This window comes from Protopterus annectens, chromosome 5.part1 (assembly GCF_019279795.1).
Source record: "Protopterus annectens isolate FY-2018-M chromosome 5.part1, PAN1.0, whole genome shotgun sequence".
Taxonomy (NCBI): Eukaryota; Metazoa; Chordata; order Ceratodontiformes; family Protopteridae; genus Protopterus; species Protopterus annectens.
In genome coordinates, this window is record NC_056736.1 from 410,176,983 (window position 1) to 410,200,387 (window position 23,405).

General features: G+C 37.5%; 1 protein-coding gene across 4 annotated transcripts in view; it reads right to left on the reverse strand.

Moving 5' to 3' along the window:
• PHKA2 (phosphorylase kinase regulatory subunit alpha 2) overlaps positions 1-23,405 on the reverse strand; it is a 1,461,438-nt gene that overhangs the window by 468,737 nt on the left and 969,296 nt on the right. For all 4 annotated transcript variants that reach the window (XM_044073068.1, XM_044073067.1, XM_044073065.1 and 1 more), the window contains exon 22: positions 12,432-12,520. In XM_044073068.1, the coding sequence (XP_043929003.1) occupies positions 12,432-12,520 (89 nt within the window). The remainder of the gene's footprint in view (positions 1-12,431; positions 12,521-23,405) is intronic.

Consider the following 23,405-nt stretch of genomic DNA (forward strand, 5'->3'; position numbering starts at 1 on the left):
CTGTAAAGGAACCAGGTGATATGGCAACAGAGAGTGCAACAGTTAAAACGTACAAAGCAATGACAGAAAGAAAGAGAAAAGCAGCAACAAACTGAAAATGTTTCTGGTTTTGTGGCAGCATACAATGCAGGAACTAAAACATATGCAGCAGTGACAGCAGGCAAAAAAGGACAGCAGCAACAAAATGTAGGTAAGACTGTTTTCAGAAAGAAGAGAAGACCAACTGTGAGAATAAGAACAAAAATGACACTGCAATAGATGAATACTATACATGTAGCAATTTGGTAACTGGTCTGGATTTTAAAGATCAAGAAATTTAGTCTTATACATATTGGCACAGATATTTTTATGATTTAACATTTTAAACTGATGGACTGATGATGAATTTTCTTGGACGGTGTAACAAAAAAAAGTACTTTTATCTATGAAACAATTACTTGTTTTCTGTTACAAACTTAAATGCTAAAAAATTGTTACTTTGTAGTTTAGAACTGAAGAACTGGAAGAAAACTATGTTAAAAATGCATGCAGGGTTGATGTGAAACTGCTGACATTACTGTGAAAGTTAGCAGGCTCAAAAGGGGACTGGAATGGAGGCTGGAGGTTGGAAGCGGTTTTAAAATGTGAAAAAAAAGAAACAGTGAAACACTTGCCAAGTTCAATTTGTGTGGCTGTTCATAGAGGGATATTAAGATATGCTGGCCAGCCTAAATCATATTTCTTTTGTGAGGAATTTTCTCATTTAATAAATTAATGATTGTGACACTGTTTATGTGGGGAAAAGGGACATACAGCAAGAAGTTGTGTGCCTGAATGCAAATTGTGTAAAAAAGGGACACTTCTGGGTGAATTGCCAAGAGCAAACAGTAAATAATGAAAAAGAAGGGAAAACAGAAGAAGACATACATGAAGGACAGCAACAGGCTGGGGAAGAGGGTTAACTAGGTGATGAAGAAACTGTAGAAGAAAAACAATGTAGAAGAATGAAAAGAGAGAGAGTGAATGCAGGAACAGAGGTCAGGAGAAGGGACTGATACTAAGAATTTTTGAAGTTCTAGCCAGTGAAAAATCTGATTCTGACAAGAATTATTTCTACATAAACTCAGGAAAGTACAGTTGTGTAAGGCCTTACCTTAACAGTACATGTCCTACTCACTGCTGCAGTATTCTTTACTTTTGGGATATCCTGCCAAGAATTGGCAAACATCCACCCAGAATACCAAAGCCTTTACATCTTCCAGGCATCACATGTCAGATGTATGTCCTTCATACATTAAGCCCCCCAGAAGAACCAAAGCAATCACAGACAAAGTTAACAACATACACATCCAGGAAGGGAAGGAGAAAGAGAAAAGGATGCGAGAAAGACCCCTCGACCAGAATGTGGGCAACAGGAAGTAACAAGGAGCATAAAATACTGCAACAGTGGGAAGTAGAACATCTACAGTTATGGCAAAATCTTGCACAACTGTAGTATGTTCTTCTTAATCACTTTTGCAGTATTCTTTAGTCTTGGGAGAGTATAGAAGCTACTGGAAAGTAGGGGAGGGGGAGGAGAAAGATACAGAAGAGCCCTCCACAAACCCATGGATGATGGCCCTGGCAATGACATCCAATTTGTAATGTGAACAGAACACAAAGTAGCAACTTTCAATATGGATCTAGTATCCAGACACTTGAAAAATACCAGAAGAGGCCCCTGCCCTGGGTAGAATGAGCACAAACAGAACAGTAACACTTCTTGGCCCTTGTTCTGGGTAGAATAAGCACAAACAGAAGAGTAACACTGCTTGTCATGAGAAGAACAGCATAAAAAAAAGACATTAGAAATCCAGGAGGAAATTGTTTGCTTAGACACAGCCAAACCCAATTTCTCGGCATGAAAGGAAACAAAAAGTTGTTCAGATTTCCTGAAATATTTTGACTTGCCCAAGAACATCAGAGCTTTCTACAGAAATCCAATGGTGGTCTGTGTTGAAGGGAAAAAAAGGAAGATGAATGAACAGATTTAAGGACAAATCATTAACCACCTTGGGCACAAAGGAAGGACTGATGTGAAGAGACATCCTGCCCTTGTGAAAAAACAAAAAAGGAGGAACCGCCCATGAGTGCTTGAAGTTTATTGACCCTCTCGACAGAAGTAAGAGCCACCAACATTAAAGTCTTCCAAGTACTATATTGCTGGGAATAAGAAACTTCAGCTCAAAAAGGACAGTTTCTCAAGAAAAAAATTAAGCTCCCAAGAAGGAGGAAAAGACTTTCTTGGAGGCTGGATATAAAGGACACATTAAAATTGTTTGACTTCAAAACTAGAAGCCAAAAGTCAGTTTAGAGGCAGACTAGCTGAAATGGCTGACAAATTAACTTTAACAGATGAATATGCCCAACCAGAATTGAGCAGGTCACACAAAAAAGTAAAGACCATAGGAACACCCCACAGAAAAAGGGTCCAGGTCATGCCTGAAACACCAATAGAAAATACCTTCCATTTAGTCACTCATGATTTTCTAGTACTGGGTTTCCTGACCTCCTGGAAAACCTGAAGCAAGTCTTCAGAAAATTTATGACTAAAAGGAATCAAAATTTGATCACTGAATGAATCAGTTGAATGGTGGGCAAGTGAGGCTAAATGTGAAATCCATCGTCTTGCGCGAGATGCTCCATCCTGTGAAGTGCCTTGTAATCATTGCCCCTAGCCAGGTGAAATAGAAGAGGAACCAGGGATGTCTGGGCCAAAAGGTAGTCACCAGCAAGATTTTGGGTATGTCCCCCATGATCTTGCTAGTAGAGGAAGGGGGGATAAGCATACAGAAACATCCCCTTCCAAGAACAAGACATAGTGTCCACTTTTCAAGCCAGAGAACATGGCACTCTGGAACAGAACTAGGGAAGTTGTCTGTTCAGAGGAGAGGCAAATGATCTACCTGAGGAGTTTCCCATCAATGTACAATGTCCAGAAACACCTCCCTGTGAATCACCCATTCATGAGTATGTGCCCTGGGATTGCTCAGAGTGTCTGCCACCATAGTTTCATAGGTTGTTACTAGGCTATCAGCCCTAGGGCCTATACAAGCCTAGCCATAACAATTCCCTGGCTATTTCTTCCCACACTATTTACTTCCCTGGACCCCTGTCTAGCAGGGTGACTGACGTGATCCCTGGGGTGAATTTCCATTCTCCCATCCAATCGTCAAGGTTCCTTTTGAAGAGGGCCAAAGAGGCACTCTGCTTGACATGTATGGGCAATCTATTCCAGAGTCTGGGGAGTCTCTGGGTCAGGAACCTAACCCTCCAGCATGTTTTGTTTATTTTGATGACAAGGTTTAGATCCCTGGAGCGTGTGGCTCTGAGGGATTTGGATTTCTTTAAGTGTAGCATGTCCAACAGCTCTGGGTTTGACATGGCCTTGTATGTTAAGCAGAGATCACCTCTGAGTAGACGATATGCGACAAGAGTATAGCTGGAGTTTTTTAAGGCGGTCAGCGTAAGGCATCTGCTTTAGGCCTGTGATTCTTTTAGTGAGGTATTTCTGTGGCCTTTCCAGTTGTTGCAGATGTCTTGAGAGGTACATGCCAAATGGGGCACTGTATTCTATAATGGGTCTAATGAGGGATGAGTACAGTGGGACAATGACCTCCTTTTTTCTGGATGAAAAGCCCTTAGTGATGAGGTATGCCACATAGAAGGATTTCCTGACTGTTGTGGCGATGTGGTTATCGAAGGTGAGACCAATGTCCACCTGTGTCCCTAAGTCTCTTATCACACTTTCAGTGTTTAGTGTACTGCCACCTATATAGCAATTCACAGATAATTTTTTCCCAAAGGGGATAACTATACATTTCTTGGCATTGAGCTTGAGCCCATGGCTCTGGCACCAAGCATCTGTTTCTGTAAGGCCCTTTTGTAGAGTATCCACATCATTTGGGGATTCAGTAATGGCTCCCAGTTTGCAGTCATCTGTGAACTTTGTTAGCCAGAGTCCCTTAGTGTTGGCCTGTACTTCAAAGAAGTAGAAGCCAAACAAGAGCGGTCCCAGGACTGAACCCTGAGGTACTCCACTTGTCACTTGTCTGGAGCTGGATTTGGAGTCAACTACTTTTACAGTGTGGGTTCTGTCAGTAAGCCAGTTAGCAACCCATTGGGTGATGTAGGGATTAATGCCCAGCTTAGTAAGTTTATCTATGATTCCAGAGTTTATCTATGATTCTCTGAAGGAACATAAACCACCTGAAGAACCAAGTGATGACAGATTGCAAAATCACAAGCCTGAAGCACTAGGCTGCAAGGAAGGTAAGATTTTGTGCTCCCTTACTTGTTGATGTACCACATGACTGTGGTATTGTCTGTAAAAAAAACCTTTAGAAGACTGGAACCCAGAGGGAATGAATAGCCTAGAAAGCTATAAGCAGTGCCCTCATATCCTTGATGTTGATATAGTCTGTCAATTGTTCACGGGACCAAAGACCATTGACTTTTAGGTTGTTGGAGGAGGCTCTCCATCTATGATCAGAAGCATCTGTGAACAGCTCCAGGATAGGGAGACAGACCTGAAAAGGCAGACCAGGATTCAGGAGAAATCTGGTGAATCTACCAATGGAGCTTGGGACAAGATCAGAGAGGGGACCAGATACTCCAGACAGTGGCAGTGTTGGAGCCAAACAGTCTTAAGATACCACTTAAATTTCCTCATGTGGAGTTTGGCAAAAAGAACCATGGGGATAGTGGATGCCATGAACCCCAGAGCATGGAGAAATTCCCTTGCATGAAGAACTGAAAAAGGAAGAACAGGCTGGAAATAAGCATTCAAAGACAAGACATTGGGAGGCAGAAGACAAGCCAGCATTAGAATGGTATAAATCCTGCAAACTAAAAACATCTGGTCCTGAGTGGGAGTCAATACAGACTTTTTGAGATTGAGGGCAGACCCCACACTGCACAGAAAATCATAGTGAATTGTAGATTCTGAAGGCAGGAGCTGCTAAGAAGGCTACCACAGGAGTCAGCAATTTGGTAAAGACCACTGGCATTGTATAAAAGCCAAAATGCAAATCAGAGACTGATAATGAGAGAAATAAACAGAGAAATGTAAAGTCTTCCTGAAGAGAGGGTGAATAGGAATATGGAAGTAAGCATCCTTTCAATCCAGGGATACCAGAAAGGCTCTAGGAACCAACGGAGGTAAAAGTATCTCAAGAGACAGCATCCTGAAAGAAGGAACCTTGAGAAAGGTGTTGAGAAACTAAAGGTCTAGAATGGGCCTCTATGGCCCCGCCTTCCTGGTAACCAGAAACATTCTGGAATAAATGGCTGTTCCCTGCTGAAACAAGTAAACAGGTTGGATGATTCCCTGTTCCACCCGATCCTGCAAAACCAAATGAAAAAAAAAGTAAGCCAATGGGTAGAAGGTTGAGGAAGGCCAAGTAATGGAGAAAGGGACTTCCAAGCCATAAAATAACCATTTTGGATAATGGGGAGTTCCCAGGCATCTGTGGTTATCTGTTGCCAAACAGGAAAGGAAAGAGTCAGAACAAGGGACAGAGGAATCTGGCTGAGAGGGAGAGAAGGCTGGATGTCAGACAGAGGTAGATTTGTCAGGAAAGGATTTTTGGTCCCTAGAACTCTGAGTAGGCTTGTCTTGGAAAATTCACTTAGGAACCCTCTTGTTCCTAGCAGGCTACATGGGCTGTCTACTCATAAAAGAAGGTTTAGATGGATAATTCCTCTAGAACCTAGGGACAGGTGAAATAAAGATGTGCCTCAGGTCATGCATAACCTTAACCTTACCCCTATCCTAAAGAGTTTTAAAAATTCTGCAGCAGCAGTACCAAAGAGATTCTGGTTGTCTGAGATGGGAATCTAAATATTTGGCCTAAATGTTTTAATGTAAGGCTTGAAGGTGCAACAGAGTGTATCCTCATGACAGTGCCAGATACAGCTGCCCTAGAAGATTCATCAGCAGCATCACATTTACACTTAATGGAATAGCAAGCCACTTGAGAGACAGAATTCAAAAGAGAAAAGGCAGAAGGCTTACTGTCCAAATCAGGCATATCAGTCAAGACCCCCCCCCCCAAGTTGTAAGGGAAGAGCAAGCACATATCTAGTCATGTTGGTCTGATAATTAATGGTCCTAAAGGGAGAAGTAGCATAAATATACACACTTTTTCCATACCTCTCCATAACACGGCTGCCCTTGTCAGAAGGCAGCAACTTGGAAGAGGCTAGTAGTTTGAATGGCTTGTCTGTTTACATGAAAACAACAACAGGATTCCATGAACGACTTTTATACAAATACTTGTTATCCTCAGGGACCCGTAGTGGTGGTGCTGTGGTAGCGTTGTTGCCTGACAGTAAGATGCCGGTTCGATTCTCAGCTAGACCGTCTTCCGCGTGGAGACATGCATGAATGGGCGTACCTTCGTTGAAGGTTGTGCATCAGGGTTGGTAACTCGGCACGTAAAAATCAACTATCAATCATTAGCGGACCGGAGTTCCACTGTGGCGACCCCTAACCAGGAAAAGCTGAAAGACACAAACAAACTTGTTATCCTCAGGGACTTTATAAAATCTGTCTGGATTTTTAGGCCACAGAGGTTGGCAATCAGAAGCTTGACAAGCTGATGAAACTATATCCAAGAGAGCGGCTACGACAGGAGGGACTGCAGAAGGTCTAGTTGAGTCCATTTGCTTGAGTTCATATCATCTCTTTGGAACCTCTGAAAGTTGGGAACAATCCCACTTAATGTGCTTCATTATGCAGACCAATGTAATCCCAAAAGATAATTCTTCAAAGCAAGAATCAGAGGACAGTGATTCTTCTTCATCAGACCTGAAGGTGAGAGGAGAGTGGATCTGGAATGAATATGCCAAGGATTCTTCACTGGAATCCAACTCTTCATCAGGAAGAATCATAATCCCTACGCCTTTTAGAAAAGGTGGAAGACCACAGAGCAGAAGCAGGGACAGACAACCATTGTGTGGGTTTCAGGGCCATAAGGGCAGTGAACAGCCCCTGAGCAAAGTCCTGCCACTCTTTACCCTTAGCCAAAGAAGCCACTTGTGTATTTTTTTGTTTCTTTTTTAAAGAAACATTTGCTTTAACAAATATAAGATATTCAGAACCCTGCTAACATACACCTCTTCCTTAACTAATATTTGGGGAATCCCCCTTAGCACCTCAGATATAATCAGCCATGGTTCCCTCTCTATGTCAGTGCCAGACATATGCACAGCCTCATTAGATGTGTGGCTAGGCAGCTCAGTGTCAGCCTCCAACTGAGTCACTTCAAATGGAACTGATGTTGGTACTAGATGGTCCTTGGGTTCTTTATCTATCCCAGTGGAGATGTCCGGTGGCGGCTGGACAGCAGCAGGATCAGTACATGGCTTCTTGGCTTTTTTTCTGAAGAGGTGGCTGAACTTCAGGACACACATATTTAGACATGGTATTGTGAACCAAAATCTTCAGACACTGGTTTTCTAAATAAATAGAGATGGTTTAACTTCATTTTGTCACACATGGTATGTGTGATCGTCCTGTTGAGTGACCCATATTACTGAAATATGGGGAGATTTAAAGGATCAAATGTTGAAAATGGTTTGTTGGAAAGCCATTTCCAACATTTGATCCACGTGTTTGAATGGCAAAAAAGCATTTGCTTATTTGCCATTCAAACACATGGTGAATCGGCATTGTCATTTTTTGCAGCCGTATTTTCAGTGTTATGCACGTCAAACATACGGCAGATGACAATTCAAAGATTGACAGAGAGAGACGCACAACTGTGGAGTGTCTTAGGGACAAATCTCATACTTTGTATGGTTGCCTGTAGCACTAAAAAAAGGCACATCTTCTGCCTATCTTTATGGGGAATCTGTCTCCCCCACTCACATATCCCCTTCCTGCATGACATGAAACTAAAATATAAGGAGAAAAAAAAGAAAGGAAGGAGCCCTAATGGGGGCACTTATCTTTAGATGTTTCAGTAGGTAAACCGACTCTGTGAATGACATACAGACCAAATTCAGAGGTAGTGTTTGGACTGGCAACAAAGAACTTCTAAGGATTAGATGTCCATACATCACATATGTACCTTATATGCCTTGCATGTAAAGACATACAGCTGACATACAATGCCCGGAAGGTGTAAAGGCTTACTGCTGGCTGAATGTGTGGCTATCCTTGGCAGGATATCCCAAGAGTAAAGAATTCTGCAACAGTGATAAGGAAGAACATAAAATATTCAAATGGGGAAAGAGAAAAATAAGAAAAAGAAAATTTAAAAATGTTTCTCCTAAACTTAAAAAGAAGGAAAAGCAACAATTTTAGAGTACTTTTAATAAATATGAACAATTATTATTAAACCTGTAAGAAGGCTAGATATTTTGGAATGGTGTGCTACATGTGATATGGATGTTATTCTATTAGAGAATGTAAGATTCCTGACAAGTGAACAAAGACTGCAAACAGAAAAACTGGAGTGGAAATATAATACGGAACTTAGAAAAAGAACGTCGGTCTGGAGCGGCTGGGTTTTATAAAAACAGTGGAAATACTAGATGTAACATTGCTAAGGATAAGAAGGTTAACTGTTAAGTATGTCAGGTAGGCAGAACATGTTTACAGACTGCAAACAGAAAAACTGGAGTGGAAATATATCTGAACTTAGAAAAGAACGTCGGTCTGGAGCGGCTGGGTTTTATAAAAACAGTGGAAATACTAGATGTAACATTGCTAAGGATAAGAAGGTTAACTGTTAAGTATGTCAGGTAGGCAGAACATGTTTACAGACTGCAAACAGAAAAAGTGGAGTGGAAATATAATACGGAACTTAGAAAAAGAACGTCGGTCTGGAGCGGCTGGGTTTTATAAAAACAGTGGAAATACTAGATGTAACATTGCTAAGGATAAGAAGATTAACTGTTAAGTATGTCAGGTAGGCAGAACATGTTTACAGACTGATAGCATTATATGTATATACAACTAACAAGGAAAGACGGAATCTGTTTAATCAAATATTAGACTGACAGTTATAAAAAATATAATTGCAGAGGACTTCAAATGTGATTTAAAGGGAAATGTAAAAAAGGGAAAGATGTAAAAAATATATGAAGTGATAAAATGTGGTAAATTAGCTGTATTGTACAAAATTCAATGGACTTTGAGAAGGGGCACTTGGATCTGAAATTGATTATTCTGTATTATCAGGTTTGGGAGTAGCAGATAGTGATGCAGTTGTGACTTTTTCACACCATTTTGCAATATGGATAAAGGTGATGGAAGAAATTGAGTAGATTAAAAAAGGAAGGGAAACAAAGGGAATAAATGAGAATTTATGGGATGAAATTGAAGAATGGAAGCATTGCAGCTATGGAAGAGTCATATAACCATAAAGGACTTCCATAAACCTGGTCTGAAAGGTTATAGGATTTAAAAAGAAGTATAAAAATCTATTTTTCTAATAGTAGGATGATATAAGAAAGGAAGAGAAAGTGAATTATGGGAAAATGTACAGAAATGTATTGGAGAACTTAGAGAATAATACAAGATAATGCTACGATATGGAAAATATATAAAAGAAATTGAATGTACAAGAAATTAATGGAGTGACAAAGAGAATATTTTGTAAATGTGCTGAATGAATTGTTGAATGAAGGGTTTATTTATGAAGAGTTATTTTTTGGGATATTAAAATTTATATGGAAGAAAGATGAGAAGAATGAAATAAAAAATTGGAGACCCCTCACACTAAATAACGCAGATTATAAACTTTATATGAGAACAATACAGAGGGAAAATGGAAGAAAGGAAGAATGAGGGATATCACAGAAGGAAGTATACATGGTATAAAGGGAAGGGATGTCAAGTATTGTTAGTGGTTGTGAGTGAAATTGTGGATGAGATTACAAGTAAATAGGAGAATGTGAAACTTATGGTAGGTGATATTACAAAGCATGTGATGCATTAGGACACGGTGCTTTATGGGATGTAATGGAGAAGAATGATACAGGCAATAGAATTAGGAGAATGTGCATGTCAGCATATCAAAACAATAGAGTGAATGATACTGGCAATAGAATTAGGAGAATGTGCATGTCAGCATATCAAAACAATAGAGTGAGAGTGCTAGTGAATGGGTAGCTAAAGAAATATGCGTGAAGTGTGGTATGAGACAAGGATATCCCAGGAGTGCAATATTGTTTGCATTAGTAACGAATAAGATAGCAAGTGAAGTAGCGTATAAAATGAAAGATACTAAACACGTGTTGCAAATGGAGGTAGTGATTCCAGTAGCTTTGACATGTGCAGATGATACAGTTGTAGTTGCTAAGAGCAAAATAGAGATGAAAGTGTTGAATGGATTAAAGGAATTGGGAATGACCTTGAGAGGAAGTCCCTGCAAATTACAATATTGACAGCACCCCCCCCCCCCAAGCTGAAATGCAGTGGTGTGAGATTTGTGAACACAGGTTGATAGCAATCTAAACTTCAATCACCATGTGTCTACAGTGGTAAGGAAAGCCTTCTACACTGCACAAGTAAGGGCATCGCATCCAAGACTAAGAATGTTACAACTCCTCTGTACTTGACCCTCAAGAGTACAGTGCTCCCTTTTGCATGCATCTCAACAGATACCTGCAGCAGCAGGAGAGACCAGAGAGTTTCTCACAAAGAAAATTCAGGGCCTCCAAAACATAACATACAAGGAAAGACCAAAAACCCTGTCACTGTACTGTAACTGCACTTACTGTACTCTGCATCTTCCAGGCTGCTGAGAGGCGACTTGTGCCTGACCTACAGAGCATGCTCTGACCCTGCCCTAATGGAAATGCTGTACATCCACAAATTAAATGGGACAAGAGTCACTTGCTCCAGGAATCTCAATCTAGTCTGTGACATTAACAGAACCTGATGGAGCGACAGATATCTCTCCCAGAGTTTGCCGCTCCTCTGGAATAAACTTCCAATTCACGTGAAGCAGAGCTCCTCAATAACCCTACTCAAGCACAACCTGGAAAATTGGATGGGAGACCACAAATTCATGCTGGAGTGACACTTATATCCCTCATGGTCTGGGGCAGTCAGTGCTGATCAAAGACTCGCTCTACGAATAATGACCATCTAATCAAGTTCAATTAGGGAACATGGGTATAACATGGCTAGGTTTTTGAAGACCCTAGGGCCATTAGCCTACTAACATCCTATGAACCCATGAACCCATGACTAAAGATAAAACTAAGAGTTTGGGTGATGTGGTGATAACTGGGGGCTTGCATTTTTTTTAATAAATGAAGTGTCTAGGGGAAAAATGAGAAAAACTATTTAGTTATAATGCAAGGGGAGGGTTTGATAACAGAAATGAAAGGGATGTGTGTTATGTGGGGGACGTCTAGGTTAGCATTCAGGGAAAAAACATTATCTGGCTAAATCTGCATTAATGGGAAAACTAGCATATATGTGAAATGTTAATACAATCCCAGAACTAACTCTTAATGTCATACTATAATTAAAGGGTCTGCTAGTTGATGTGGAAGATTAAGGACCTTGTTTCCTGTAGCCAAGGTACAGGGTTTGAGCCTGAGTCTGTTTACAGTCACTGAAAAAATCCTAAAGCAGTAAGATGCACACAAGGGGATGCAACAAGATGAGAATAAAAGTAGGATTTTTTTTTTTTAATTTAATTAGTGTTATAGCCAGGCCCTAGGCAGCTGCCTTGGTCACCTAAGTACTGGATCTGGCCCTGGATACAAGACTGGAGACAACGTGTACTACAGACAAATAGACACTACTGAATGGGAGTCGTCAATGGACAAGATAGCCATGCAAAGAGTTCATGACTTGTGTATTCATGTATTCCATTTGAGATTCAGGAAAGTGAGTCAACAAGAAATCAATGCATCATAATGTGACATATTAACCATGCTTTGAGCTTCCTAGCTACAGTTGTCCATAAGCTGTTAAGTGTTTTACATTTGTCCCATTAGTTTCACATTATGAGCATTAGTGTTCAACATTTTGAAAATGTGAGGTTGAGAGCTACGTGGATTGTTTCCATAGATTCATAGATTCATAGATTAGTACTAAGCTAACTGCCCTTGAGAGCCATTTTAAGCCTAGCCAATTATCCCTTCTGAGACTCAAACCCTGCACCTTGTGTTTGTAAGGCAAACACCTTAACCATTAGGCCACCCTCCCAACCCCCTTCATTGGCACAGAAGATATAGAATTTGTAGCTGGAGTTCATTTAACATACAGTGAGTCAAGCAGAAGCAACTGACACTGATACAAAAGTTGCAGTTAAAGAAACTGTGAAAGAGCAGTCATACCTCTCAACTGTACAGATTTTCACAGAACGTCCAGATTTTTGCTTAGCAAATGAACGTAAACAGCACATAATATTTTATATTTACCTAAGCGGTCTACAACTCACCTTCACATCATGTGGTTGTGGGGCTTCTACCAGATTTAAAGACTTTCGATGTCCAGTGAGGATCTTCATTGGCAAGCACATGGAAACATCTGAAATATTTAATAGTTAGAATTACAAATATAGGAAAAAATAAAAAAATGAATACAGATGTTACTGCTACTCACAACCTCCAAACATTGTGCAAGCTTTGGATAATTTATACGTAAGAGAAAGCAGACATCTGACAAAATGTAGAACTCAAACAACACAGGCAGAATACTGAAAAAAAAACATATTGACTGCATAGCAATCTAATGAGCTAGTGTAACAATGTAACAAAGCACCTGTCATAATCAGCCCCCCCCCCCCCCCACGAAGTACAAGAGCCAACAGTGTCTTGTAGGGAAGGTTATCACATTAAAATGCAGATTAGGGTTACAAAGGGCAAAAGAAAACCATTTCTTAAAGAGCTGCTCAGTAGTGGAGAGAATGTTAAGGTTAAATAAGTTATGTATTTACCATAATGCTGGACTGTGTTGTCTTCTTTCACCCATCTCAACCTGTGGGTTACTGGATCTGACCTGATCTGGGGCTGGCACTTTAGAATCTTCAGCTTTGAAGCTCAGCCTCCTCTCCTATAATTCACTGCCCTCTCTCAGTCTCGTCAGATCAAGTTTGACCTACCCTGTTCTAGGTAAAGATAGAGGAAATCTTAAGGCAAGAAGGGAAAAGGACTACACAAAATAGTTTTAAAAGGTTGGCTTAAGTCCAGTCTGTATACAATCCATGATAAATGACTCATTAAAGATGTGAATCTGGAAGAGGGAATAGTGGGAGGAATGACTGAGACAAACAAAAAGACAACATGATCTAATGTTATGGTAATTATGTAATGTTTTAACTGATGGTGTCTTTTCCATCCACCTCAACCTGTTGGACAGAGTCCCCAGTGCAAAAAACAAGAGTGACATCAGGAGAGAACATTCTCCACAAAATGGTAGAGCCAGAGATAGACCTGGATCTGGCTGTATTTCTACTTTGTAATGACTTACAAAGGCATGATGGTCAGACCAATTAGCACCTGCATAAATATCATCTAAAGAGGCCTGAGTAAAGGACACAGTTGCAATACCAACAGTTCGGGTATTATGGGATCTAGGCTTAATAGGTAAGGAAATGTATTATGGGATCTAGGCTTACTAGGTAAGGAAATGGCTTTCACTGAATGAACAAAGGAAATACAAATCGGAAAACCATCTGGTTAAGGTCACTTTAGAAACAGATTTACCCACTTGAGCATTAGAGAGAGAAATCAAAAGCTGGGTAGATTTTCTGAAAATTTAGTTCTGTCCAAATAAAACAAAAGCTTATCTGGTTCAATCAGTGCCCTGGGCTGGTTCTATTAACCAACAACCCACCCACTCAGCTCTTTAAATGAAAAACAAACAAAAAAATTAATAAAATAAGAGTAAGTGGTTGGTTTATTACAGTTAGAGCTACACAGCCCACGCCTCCAGCCCGAGCCATACAGGTCCCATTTCTGTGGCTTGCCCCAACCCTACTTTGACATATTTTATTAAAACCATTTCTTTTTTAAAACTGTAGCAAAGTGTTTGCTACAAATGAAGCAAACAGCTGCTAAAGTTTATACCTGGCTGCAGTGAGTGGTTCAGTAACCATGTTTTACAGATTTCTTAACTATTGCAAACTGTTTGCTACAAATGTACCAAGCAGGTGCTACAGTTCAGACCACACACTGAGCACTACAATCCTCAGGTTTGACTGCAAAGGCAATACTAGTTTTTAAAAGCTGGTATTACATTAAAGAGTGATTGAGATAGGCAAGTCATGTCCCCCACGCTGTCTACACACACACACACACACACACACACACACACACACACACACACACATATATTTCTGGGTCTCCTTCAAAGGATCGAAATTTCACATCGAACATCTGATCATCAAAGACCAGACGACTGATCTTCTTTCATGGTTTTGCAGGGGGTCAAGCCACCTCCCACACCCCCTGCTACTTAAATATACCAACTCCGAGATCACACTACAATGAAGAGAACGGTAAATTTCTCATTTCGCACTGTACGGTGATTTCCATTCTCCATTTACAAAGTTCAATATTTCACAACTTTGATCATCTAGTCTTCACAGATCAGAGTTTCGATGTTGTGAAATTTCGATCCTTTAAAGTAGACCTACATTATATATATATATATATATACACATATGGGTCCCCTTCAGTAGATCGAACATATAACAAGTTTGAACCTCATATGGCCGAGACCATATGTTCGAACTTGTAAATGTTCGATTGGACTGAATGGAGATCTCCTTACAGTAAGGAATAGGAAAATTTCCCTTTTCCGCAATGTAGTGCAATCTTGTAGTTGGTATATTTAAGTAAGGGTTTTGTGGGGGGTGCAGGGGGGTGTAGCCCCTTTGCAACAGACATTTAATTTTGTTTTTTGTTGTTGTTTTTTTTTTTTTTTACTTCAGTGTTTGAACTATTACAAGTTCACACATATGGTGTCTATATATACATACACTTTTTTTTTTCAAAACAAGTTTATTGTTTTAGCATATAAGAGAAATATCATAACAATTTTATACAAATAATTAAAAATAGGTATTATTATAATATTCAACAAAACAACTAAAGTATTTACAAAGACATCCACTACAATCAGATCAATTAATTAAACTAAAATACTGTGCTATTGAAATTAGAATTTTTTTAACAAATTTTGTAAATTATCCCTTACAATAAAATGTGATGTTTTTCTAGTTGTTCTCATTCTAATTGTGCTTATTTCCATATGACACATTATATTCATAACATTTTTAAATTCATTGAACGAAGGAGGTGTATCTGAAATCCAATTTCTAGTTATTATTTTCCTAGCCACTGCTAGATATACATATACTTTTGTACACATTTTATATATATATATATATATATATATATATATATATATATATATATATATATATATATATATACATATATATATATATATATATATATATATATATATATATACACACATATATACATATATATAAACGCACACACATATATATATATATATATATATATATATATATATATATATACATATATATATATACATATATATATACACACACACACACATATGGATCTACTTTTCTACTTTACAAGTTTGAAGTTTCAAAACTTCAAACTGCAAATGACCCCCCTGCTAAATAAAGATACCACCTCTGAGATTGTACTGCAGTGAGGAAAACAGTACATTTCCCATTCTGCACTGTACGTCGATCTCCATTCAAAAATTTTGAAGTTTAAAAACTCTAATCTCATGGTCTCTATCTTTTGCAGTTCAAATTTTTGAAACTTTGCGCTTGTGAAGGGAATCCACACACACACACACACACACACACACACACACACACACACACACACACACACACACACACACACACACACACACACACACACAATTTATTTTTAGTTATTTTAGTTGACATTTGTTGACCAGGCTTAGTCTGACTGGGCAATGGCACAGATGCCAGAAAGAAGTTCCAATAAAAAAACACAAATAACATGGAAAAATATACAAATGAGCAGACTGTATCTAGACTAAGCATGCATAGTATAAAGTCCAAAAATGTCAGAGAAAGCAGAAAAATAACATTCAAAAATAATGTACAATACATATATACATCATGATAAGTACAGTCAGTTTTGTAAATAAAACAATACAGGAAAATATCATAAGAGATCATACGTTAGTGGAAGCTACAGGAGAAGCAGAAGATTTAGTGGCACATAATATATACAGCGGGTTAACTCCATGTAAAAGGCCAGTGGCCAGACAACAGTTTAGGAAACTGAGAGTACAAACAGAAAACCGTTACCATAGTATCAGGAAGCATAGAAACAATTATCATAGTATAAAGAAGCAGCAGAGAGAAGTGAGAGAGACAAGTGGCAAAACTGTAAGGAGGGAAGATATCTTGAGATGGCTTAAAGAGGAAGAAGATTGTAGAAGAATGGAGGTTATCTTATGTAGGATCCTTACATAGGCAGGACCAAGATTTATAGAGGTTTTCCTTTAGGGTTGTTTTAAAGGACTTAGAGTTAGTGATAGATCTGACACTTAAACGTAGTTTATTCCAGGTGTTTGCTTCAGATTAACTGTAAAGGAGTTTGCCAATATTTTTATTAGGCTTACAGACTTGCAATAAGTGCTGTTGAAAGGTACAGAGAGTGCGGTTAGCAGTGTAAGGTTGAATTAGAGTAAAGACAATAGGGCATGAGGAGGGTTCAGGAAGGATAGAGTGTGCCATGAGAAGCTGGGCAAGTAGAATTTGGAGATGAGATTCCAGCCACTGTAGGTTTTTTTTTTTTTTTTTTTTTTTAGAGCAAAGCAGTGGCGGGTACGATAAGATTGGCTGAAGGCAAATCTTCCAGTTTTCTAGTAGGTGAGTTCAAGCTTGGTCAGACAATTGGATTGGAGATTTGTGAGCATCGGGGCTGCACAGAGAAACATGGGAAGAAGGAAAGTTTGTGCAAAGGAGGGTCTTGAAGCATTTATGAGGCATATTTTATACCTATATAGCAGGCCCAGCTTTTGATGTGATTTTTAATGCAATGCTGAGTGAGGAGATTAAACTTTAGTTGGTCGTCTATAAGAACACCTAGAAGTTTAGTTTGAGGTTCAGTGGAGATGGTTGTGTTGTCGATGGAGGAGACAGTAAAGGTGGCTTTGTGATGTTGGAGAGTTGTAGAAAGGAATAGGAGAAGTTTGGTTTTCTTGTGTTAAGTAGTAGTTGGTTGGAAGTAAGCCATTTTTCAACTGCATGATGGTACTTTTGGGTGAGGGTATGGAGGTGAGTGATGTTATTTGAGCAGGAGATGATAGTAGAGTCATGAGCACATTGGACAATGGTAGAAAGTGGGGAAGAGGAGTAGAGGTCATTGATAAAGATGATAAAAAGTAGGGATCTTACTACTTTTAGCTAGCTGAGATTTCCAAAGTTATTTTTAATGGATTAGTTCAATATGCATTTCTACAATAAAAATTATTTCTTATGAACTGATAAATACCCAGACTATTAAGCAAAAAATTCCACTAGAGCAACAGACTTACTTTTTCAGAGTTGACTGGAGGAACCAGCTTACCCTGGCAGAACACAGAAGCCATGGCTAGTGAGAAAGTAAATCTGAAATTGCTAAAGATATTTACATCCCAGTGTTAAACAGTTAACAGAGAGGTACATAAAATGCTTCAACTCTGGGTTCATAGAAGAATCCCAAAGTGAGTGGAATAGTCCCATTTTGTTTGTCCCACGTCAGATGAGTTTATAAGGTTTTTACAATACTACAGAAAATTAAACATATTTAAACTTAATTCATAATTTATGCCACTGCTGGATAAATTGATCAGAAACCTGGGCAAGGCTTGGCTTCAGTCCACTTTAGACTGAGTCAGAGTATATTTGCAAATGCCACTAGCCCTAAAAGACAAGGAAAATGGCAATTTCCTAACCAGATGGCTTCTTTTTTTCCCCAAAACCAAGCAAACTATAGACAATGTCCATAACAACTAAAAAAGCAATATACATAGTAGTTTGTTTGTCTTTTCAGCTTTTCCCGGTTAGGGGTCGCCACAACGGAACTCCGGTTCGCTAATGATTGGCAGTAGATTTTTATGGTGCCGAGTTGCCAGCCCGACACCCAACCTTTACCGAAGGCACGCCCATTTACGCATGTCTTTCGGAGGCCACTCGACCGCGGGGAGGACATGCAGACTCCACACAGAAGGCGCTCCAGCCATGAATTGAACAGGAGAACCCTCTTGCTGTGAGGCAACAATGCTACCGCTGTACCACCGTGGCTTTAAAGCAACATACATAGGAGAACACTTAATATTTCTCTGTCAGATTAGACAAATTTTTTTCAAGCAATTAAATGATAAGTTGTGTTGTTAGCCTTGCATTTATAGTACCAAACCCATTCTTACAAACGTATTTCACAAGATGAATGCACTCAACTTTAAAGACAGGAGTAGATTGGGATTTCCAATGTTTAGTAACAATTTTCCTTGCTAATAGACTATAGTAAAAATGCTTGTTTTTTTAGGAATGACTTCAGGAACAGGAATATTGAAAAAGAATAAGGGTGTCAGAAATTGTACAGTTATCATTCAATAGAGCTTTACAAAGACATTTACAGTCTAACCAAAATGGGGAAATTACTTTGCAATTAACAACCATATGTATCCAGTCAGCATAAGGGTGTCCACATCTCCAGCATTTCATTTTATCTTTCTTGTACATTATTGCTAGTCTATGTGGGGTGAAAAAATATCTATGTAAAAATTTCCATGTGTATACATGCCAGAACAAGGAAGATGTGGAGTCCTTCACCGACTATAAACAAGGTTTTTTTTTTTATCTTTTTCTGAGCATACTTGTCTATTAACTTCATCTGTTTTGCTAAAATCATTTCTGAGAATTTTATAATTAACAGATATGTATAAAGTGCTCTTGGGTGAGCTATTAATAATTGTTGAGATAAAATCCAAGATTTTTAAGTTACTCTTATTGTATGTCTCTGATGAGGATATGAGCTTAGTATGTATAAAATCCTTACAAGTTTGGATGTCCAGCTAATTGCAATTTTGCAAACTATATTTGCTGATCAAATAGTCTGCAGAACTTATTTTATTAGCTGAGAGAAATTGTTTCCAATATAATAGGTCACCCTTCTTAAATTCTAACATTTTCTGAGTATCAAAATATATCAAACATTGATTTGTGTAGGCAATAGGAAAGATAATTATTAATTGATTGATTAGAAAACATAAGCTTCTTAAGCAACAGCAATATTTGGTTTGTAAGGGATGTAAGAACAGGTTTTGACCTTTCACTTTGAATGTATATTTTTAAGATCCATATAAAGATGTTTGTATGTAATTGAGTATATGATCAAGCAATGTCCTATTACTATTAAGAAATAAGGTTTCATGTATTGATTTACAATATGATGTACAAGAAGTATTATTCCAAAGCAACACTATGTTAATAAATGCAGAGAGTTTAAATAAAAATCAATATTTGGAAACCATATAGCCCCTATATCCCAGCTTGTGGTGTGTGCCAGAGAAGAGAAATCCTTGTTTTTTTTTTTGGATACCAAAGGGAGTTGAGTAAGAAGTTATTAATTTTATGTTTAATTTTGATAGGTGGGAGAATTATTAGAGCTTGGCCAATGAATAAGATTTTCGGTAAAGTATCACTTTGATTAAAGTTAGTATGTCTTCAAATGTGAAGAAGAGTCTGTTCCAACTGTCAGTTAGACGAGTAATTGAGTTTATAAGTTGTTGGTAATTAGATGTGAATGATTTTTTATAATTAGATTAAATAATTATACCTAGATATTTAATATGCATGCCCTCCCAGTTTATGTCTCTTTTTTTTTTATTTAAGTTTCATTAGTAGCATTTTTATTCACTAGAAGTGCCCCAGTTGTGTTATGATTGAATTTTAGATCAGTGATGTTTGCAAAGAAGTCTAGATTATGTAATAGGTGATCTACTGAATTCTCTGTAGCGTTGGAAGTTATTAGTAGGTCATTGGCAAACAGTTGTATCTTGGGGAATAATTTGTCTGACACGTTATATCCTTTAATGCTGTCATTATTTCTAATATAATTTGCAAGAGGCTTAATAGCCAGGGCAAAGAGTAATGGGGAGAGGAGGCACCCCTGTTTAGTCTCTTAATATTTTGAATGAGGTAGATAGATAAGATCCAATCTTTACATAGATGGACTTTTCATATAGTTTTTTTAATTAATCCTGTAAACTTTGGGGAGAAATTATATCAAGGCTTAAAATAGAAAGCTCATTTTTTTTCTTATTTGCTAAGTCTATTAAGGGCAGTAACCTAATTATATTGTCTTGTACTTTTCTGTTTTTGATAATCCCAGTTTGGTCTTCATGAATTAATATTGAAATAATATTATTTAATCTGTATGCTAATGTAGACATGAATATTTTGTAATCAATGTTAAGCAAATAAACTGGCCTGTATGATATGCAAAGGTTGGGCTCTATATTTGGTTTTATGATGGGAGAGATGATAGAATATTTCCATGAGGGAGGGATGTCTGCTGTAGTTTTAACTTCTTGAAATACTTTAAGATTTTTAAGATGTTATCAGGTAAGAGTTTGTAAAATTCCAGAATCAGACCATCTTAGCCCTGGTGCCTTTTTTGTCTTAAGACTTTTAATTTGTTCCTTTAATTATTTAAAGGAAAAGGGGTTTTCTATGTTGTTAATATTGTGCTTGGATAGCTTCTTTTGAATATTATTAGCAAGAAAGTTGTCTATACTTTTATCATTTGTAGATGAGTTATTGATTTTTAAAACATAAGATATTTTTTAGATCTGTAACTTTGATAGTCTGATTATTTCTAGTGCATATTATTTCTTTTATATGACTTTTTTCATTTAAATATTTAGATCTAATCACAATCCTGTGCATAGGATTATTTTCACTGCACTCATCTTTTCATCTTCACAGTGTACATGCAAGCCTTTCATAGGCTGAGGGATAAAACTGAGACCCCCATACCAGACAGGCAATAGCCTACCTCAATTATGTGGTAATTTTCTGAGGACTGGAAAAGCTACCTCCGTAAAATACATGCTGTTTTATATTCACTATGCCAAGTTGGACTGAATGCTAACCGATCTAAGAGGAGGCTGACTTTTTTTTTTCCTTAGTCTTGGGTGATTATTATATATATTTTTCTAATGTTGCTATCACTCCTTGCCTTCTGACTGATCTGCTCAAAGGTAAGGCTTCCTTGTAATTAAGTCTATAGATCTGTTAAGAAATTTTTTTATTACTGTTTTTAGTAAATTTGCTGAAACACAAAGTAATTTAAGGCAAATCATTTATTGTATTTAATAGAATAGCAGCACATTTAAACTAAACTAGACTAACAGGGCAAAACTACAGTTTTCTTCACAAATTACATTTTTGATTGACAGTACAAATATGCAATCATTATTTAGAACTTGCCAATGCTGCTATATTGTTGAATATTTTTTTATCACAGTTTTGTTTTTTATTTAGTTTATCCATGAAGTCACACACACAAAAATGCATCCATTATGGAACATGTGGTAAGCAACATAAGGTCAGACTTTACAGACATATTATTTATGTTTTTTTACTGCTTTACTCAGGCAAACAATGTTTATAATATTCCTTTGTTTCATAACAATGCAGTACTATGACCTTTATTTAGCTTGCAACATACAGTTGCTTTGCAGATGCCTTTCAGAATGTACATGGCATTTTAAAGAAAGTCCATCCTGATACACTTGTATTTTAGTACCTTTTCCTCCCACTGTTTTATTATTTATTTTTTATTAATAATGTAAGTTTTAATTTACTTAAGAAAGTTGGCATACGAGATTTGAGTCTAAGTTACTTTAGATGACCATTTGACTGTTTTATTTTAAATTTATACTGAGAAATGACTTAGTTGGACAGACGAGGTGCGAGAAAAAATAAAACTAGCTTGGAAACATCTTTTGGCTTGACTGCTTGAATGGTAGCACTCACTCCATGAATTTATATACATATGTTATTATTATTATTATTATTATTAACTATTTTGCATTATTTTATTAACATTTTACTCCTGAAGCATAGCAAGATTAGAATTATAAATACTATACATAAAGAGCCTTTAAATATATATATATTTTAACCTGGAATCAGATTATCTATGACATAGTGAGCCAATAACTTCCTTGGCATACAGAACATTTACAACTAAATGTTGTTTAGCATGACTTGTAGCATTTTATTTTACATGTTGTTTTCATTTTTATTACTGAGAAAAAATAAATTTTATTTGTGCTAACTCTAGAAATGCCTGTTTATATGACATCATGTCACAAAGGTCAGAACTTGACATCCATTCATTTTTGTTGTATTTGACAGTCATTTTGTATTTATCTCTCAGTTGTTTACTTTTACAAATCAGTTTGAAACCTACATTTTTAAATAGTTAAATGTATTAAAATTATATATATTTTGCATTTTCTTGCTTTTAAACCAAATTTGGTACATTTTGTTAGTATTTTATATGTTTTATAATTTATGTTATTTTACCCATTAAAGCCTGGTCTACAGTATTTTGAATTTTGTTAAATATCCTTTGCAGCTTGTTTTAGGCAATAATAATTAAATAATAATACATTTTAACTAATATATTACAATGAGCATATCACTTTTGTTGTGCCCTAATAACACCTACTTGTGGACCAGGTAGACACATTGAGCACAGTCTCTTTTTAGAAGTAACCTGAATGCAATATCTAGTTAAGTGACTTGCTTAAGATCATACATTACACAAATGAGAACTGAAGGAATCAAACCCTATACCAGAAGAACTAAAATTTATAGCCTTAACCTTTGTGATAACATTTAGAGTTATTGTTGATACCCACTTTAAGAGTGTAAAGTGACTGAATTTAACAAATTAGTGATATTGCTTTCAGATTCTCATTTTTGTGGTGCTGCTCCTCAAACAATGGTGGTTAGCAGTGCCCTGTACAGATGCAAAACCCTAGAAGCTCAGTTTATTTCCCATAAACAGCTGTACGTGAAACCCTTCCAAGCTCAGAGCAACTCAGTTGCACACTGACCTGCATTGCCTTATTAATCACCCTTAGCATACAAAAAGTATACGTCCCTCTTAAAGTCTTGGCACTACCAGCAGAGTCATGTCAATTTAACCCATTCCCTTCTCTAATAAAACATACAGTAAGAGCCTGCAATCATGAATGGTCAGTTTACCATAATTTCTCTGGCCAGCATAATAGACATGGGCAATGTGGCAATTGTCTCATGTATACTGACAACCACTTACTCCTGAAACAAATACTTTATCTGAGAGATGTAGTTATA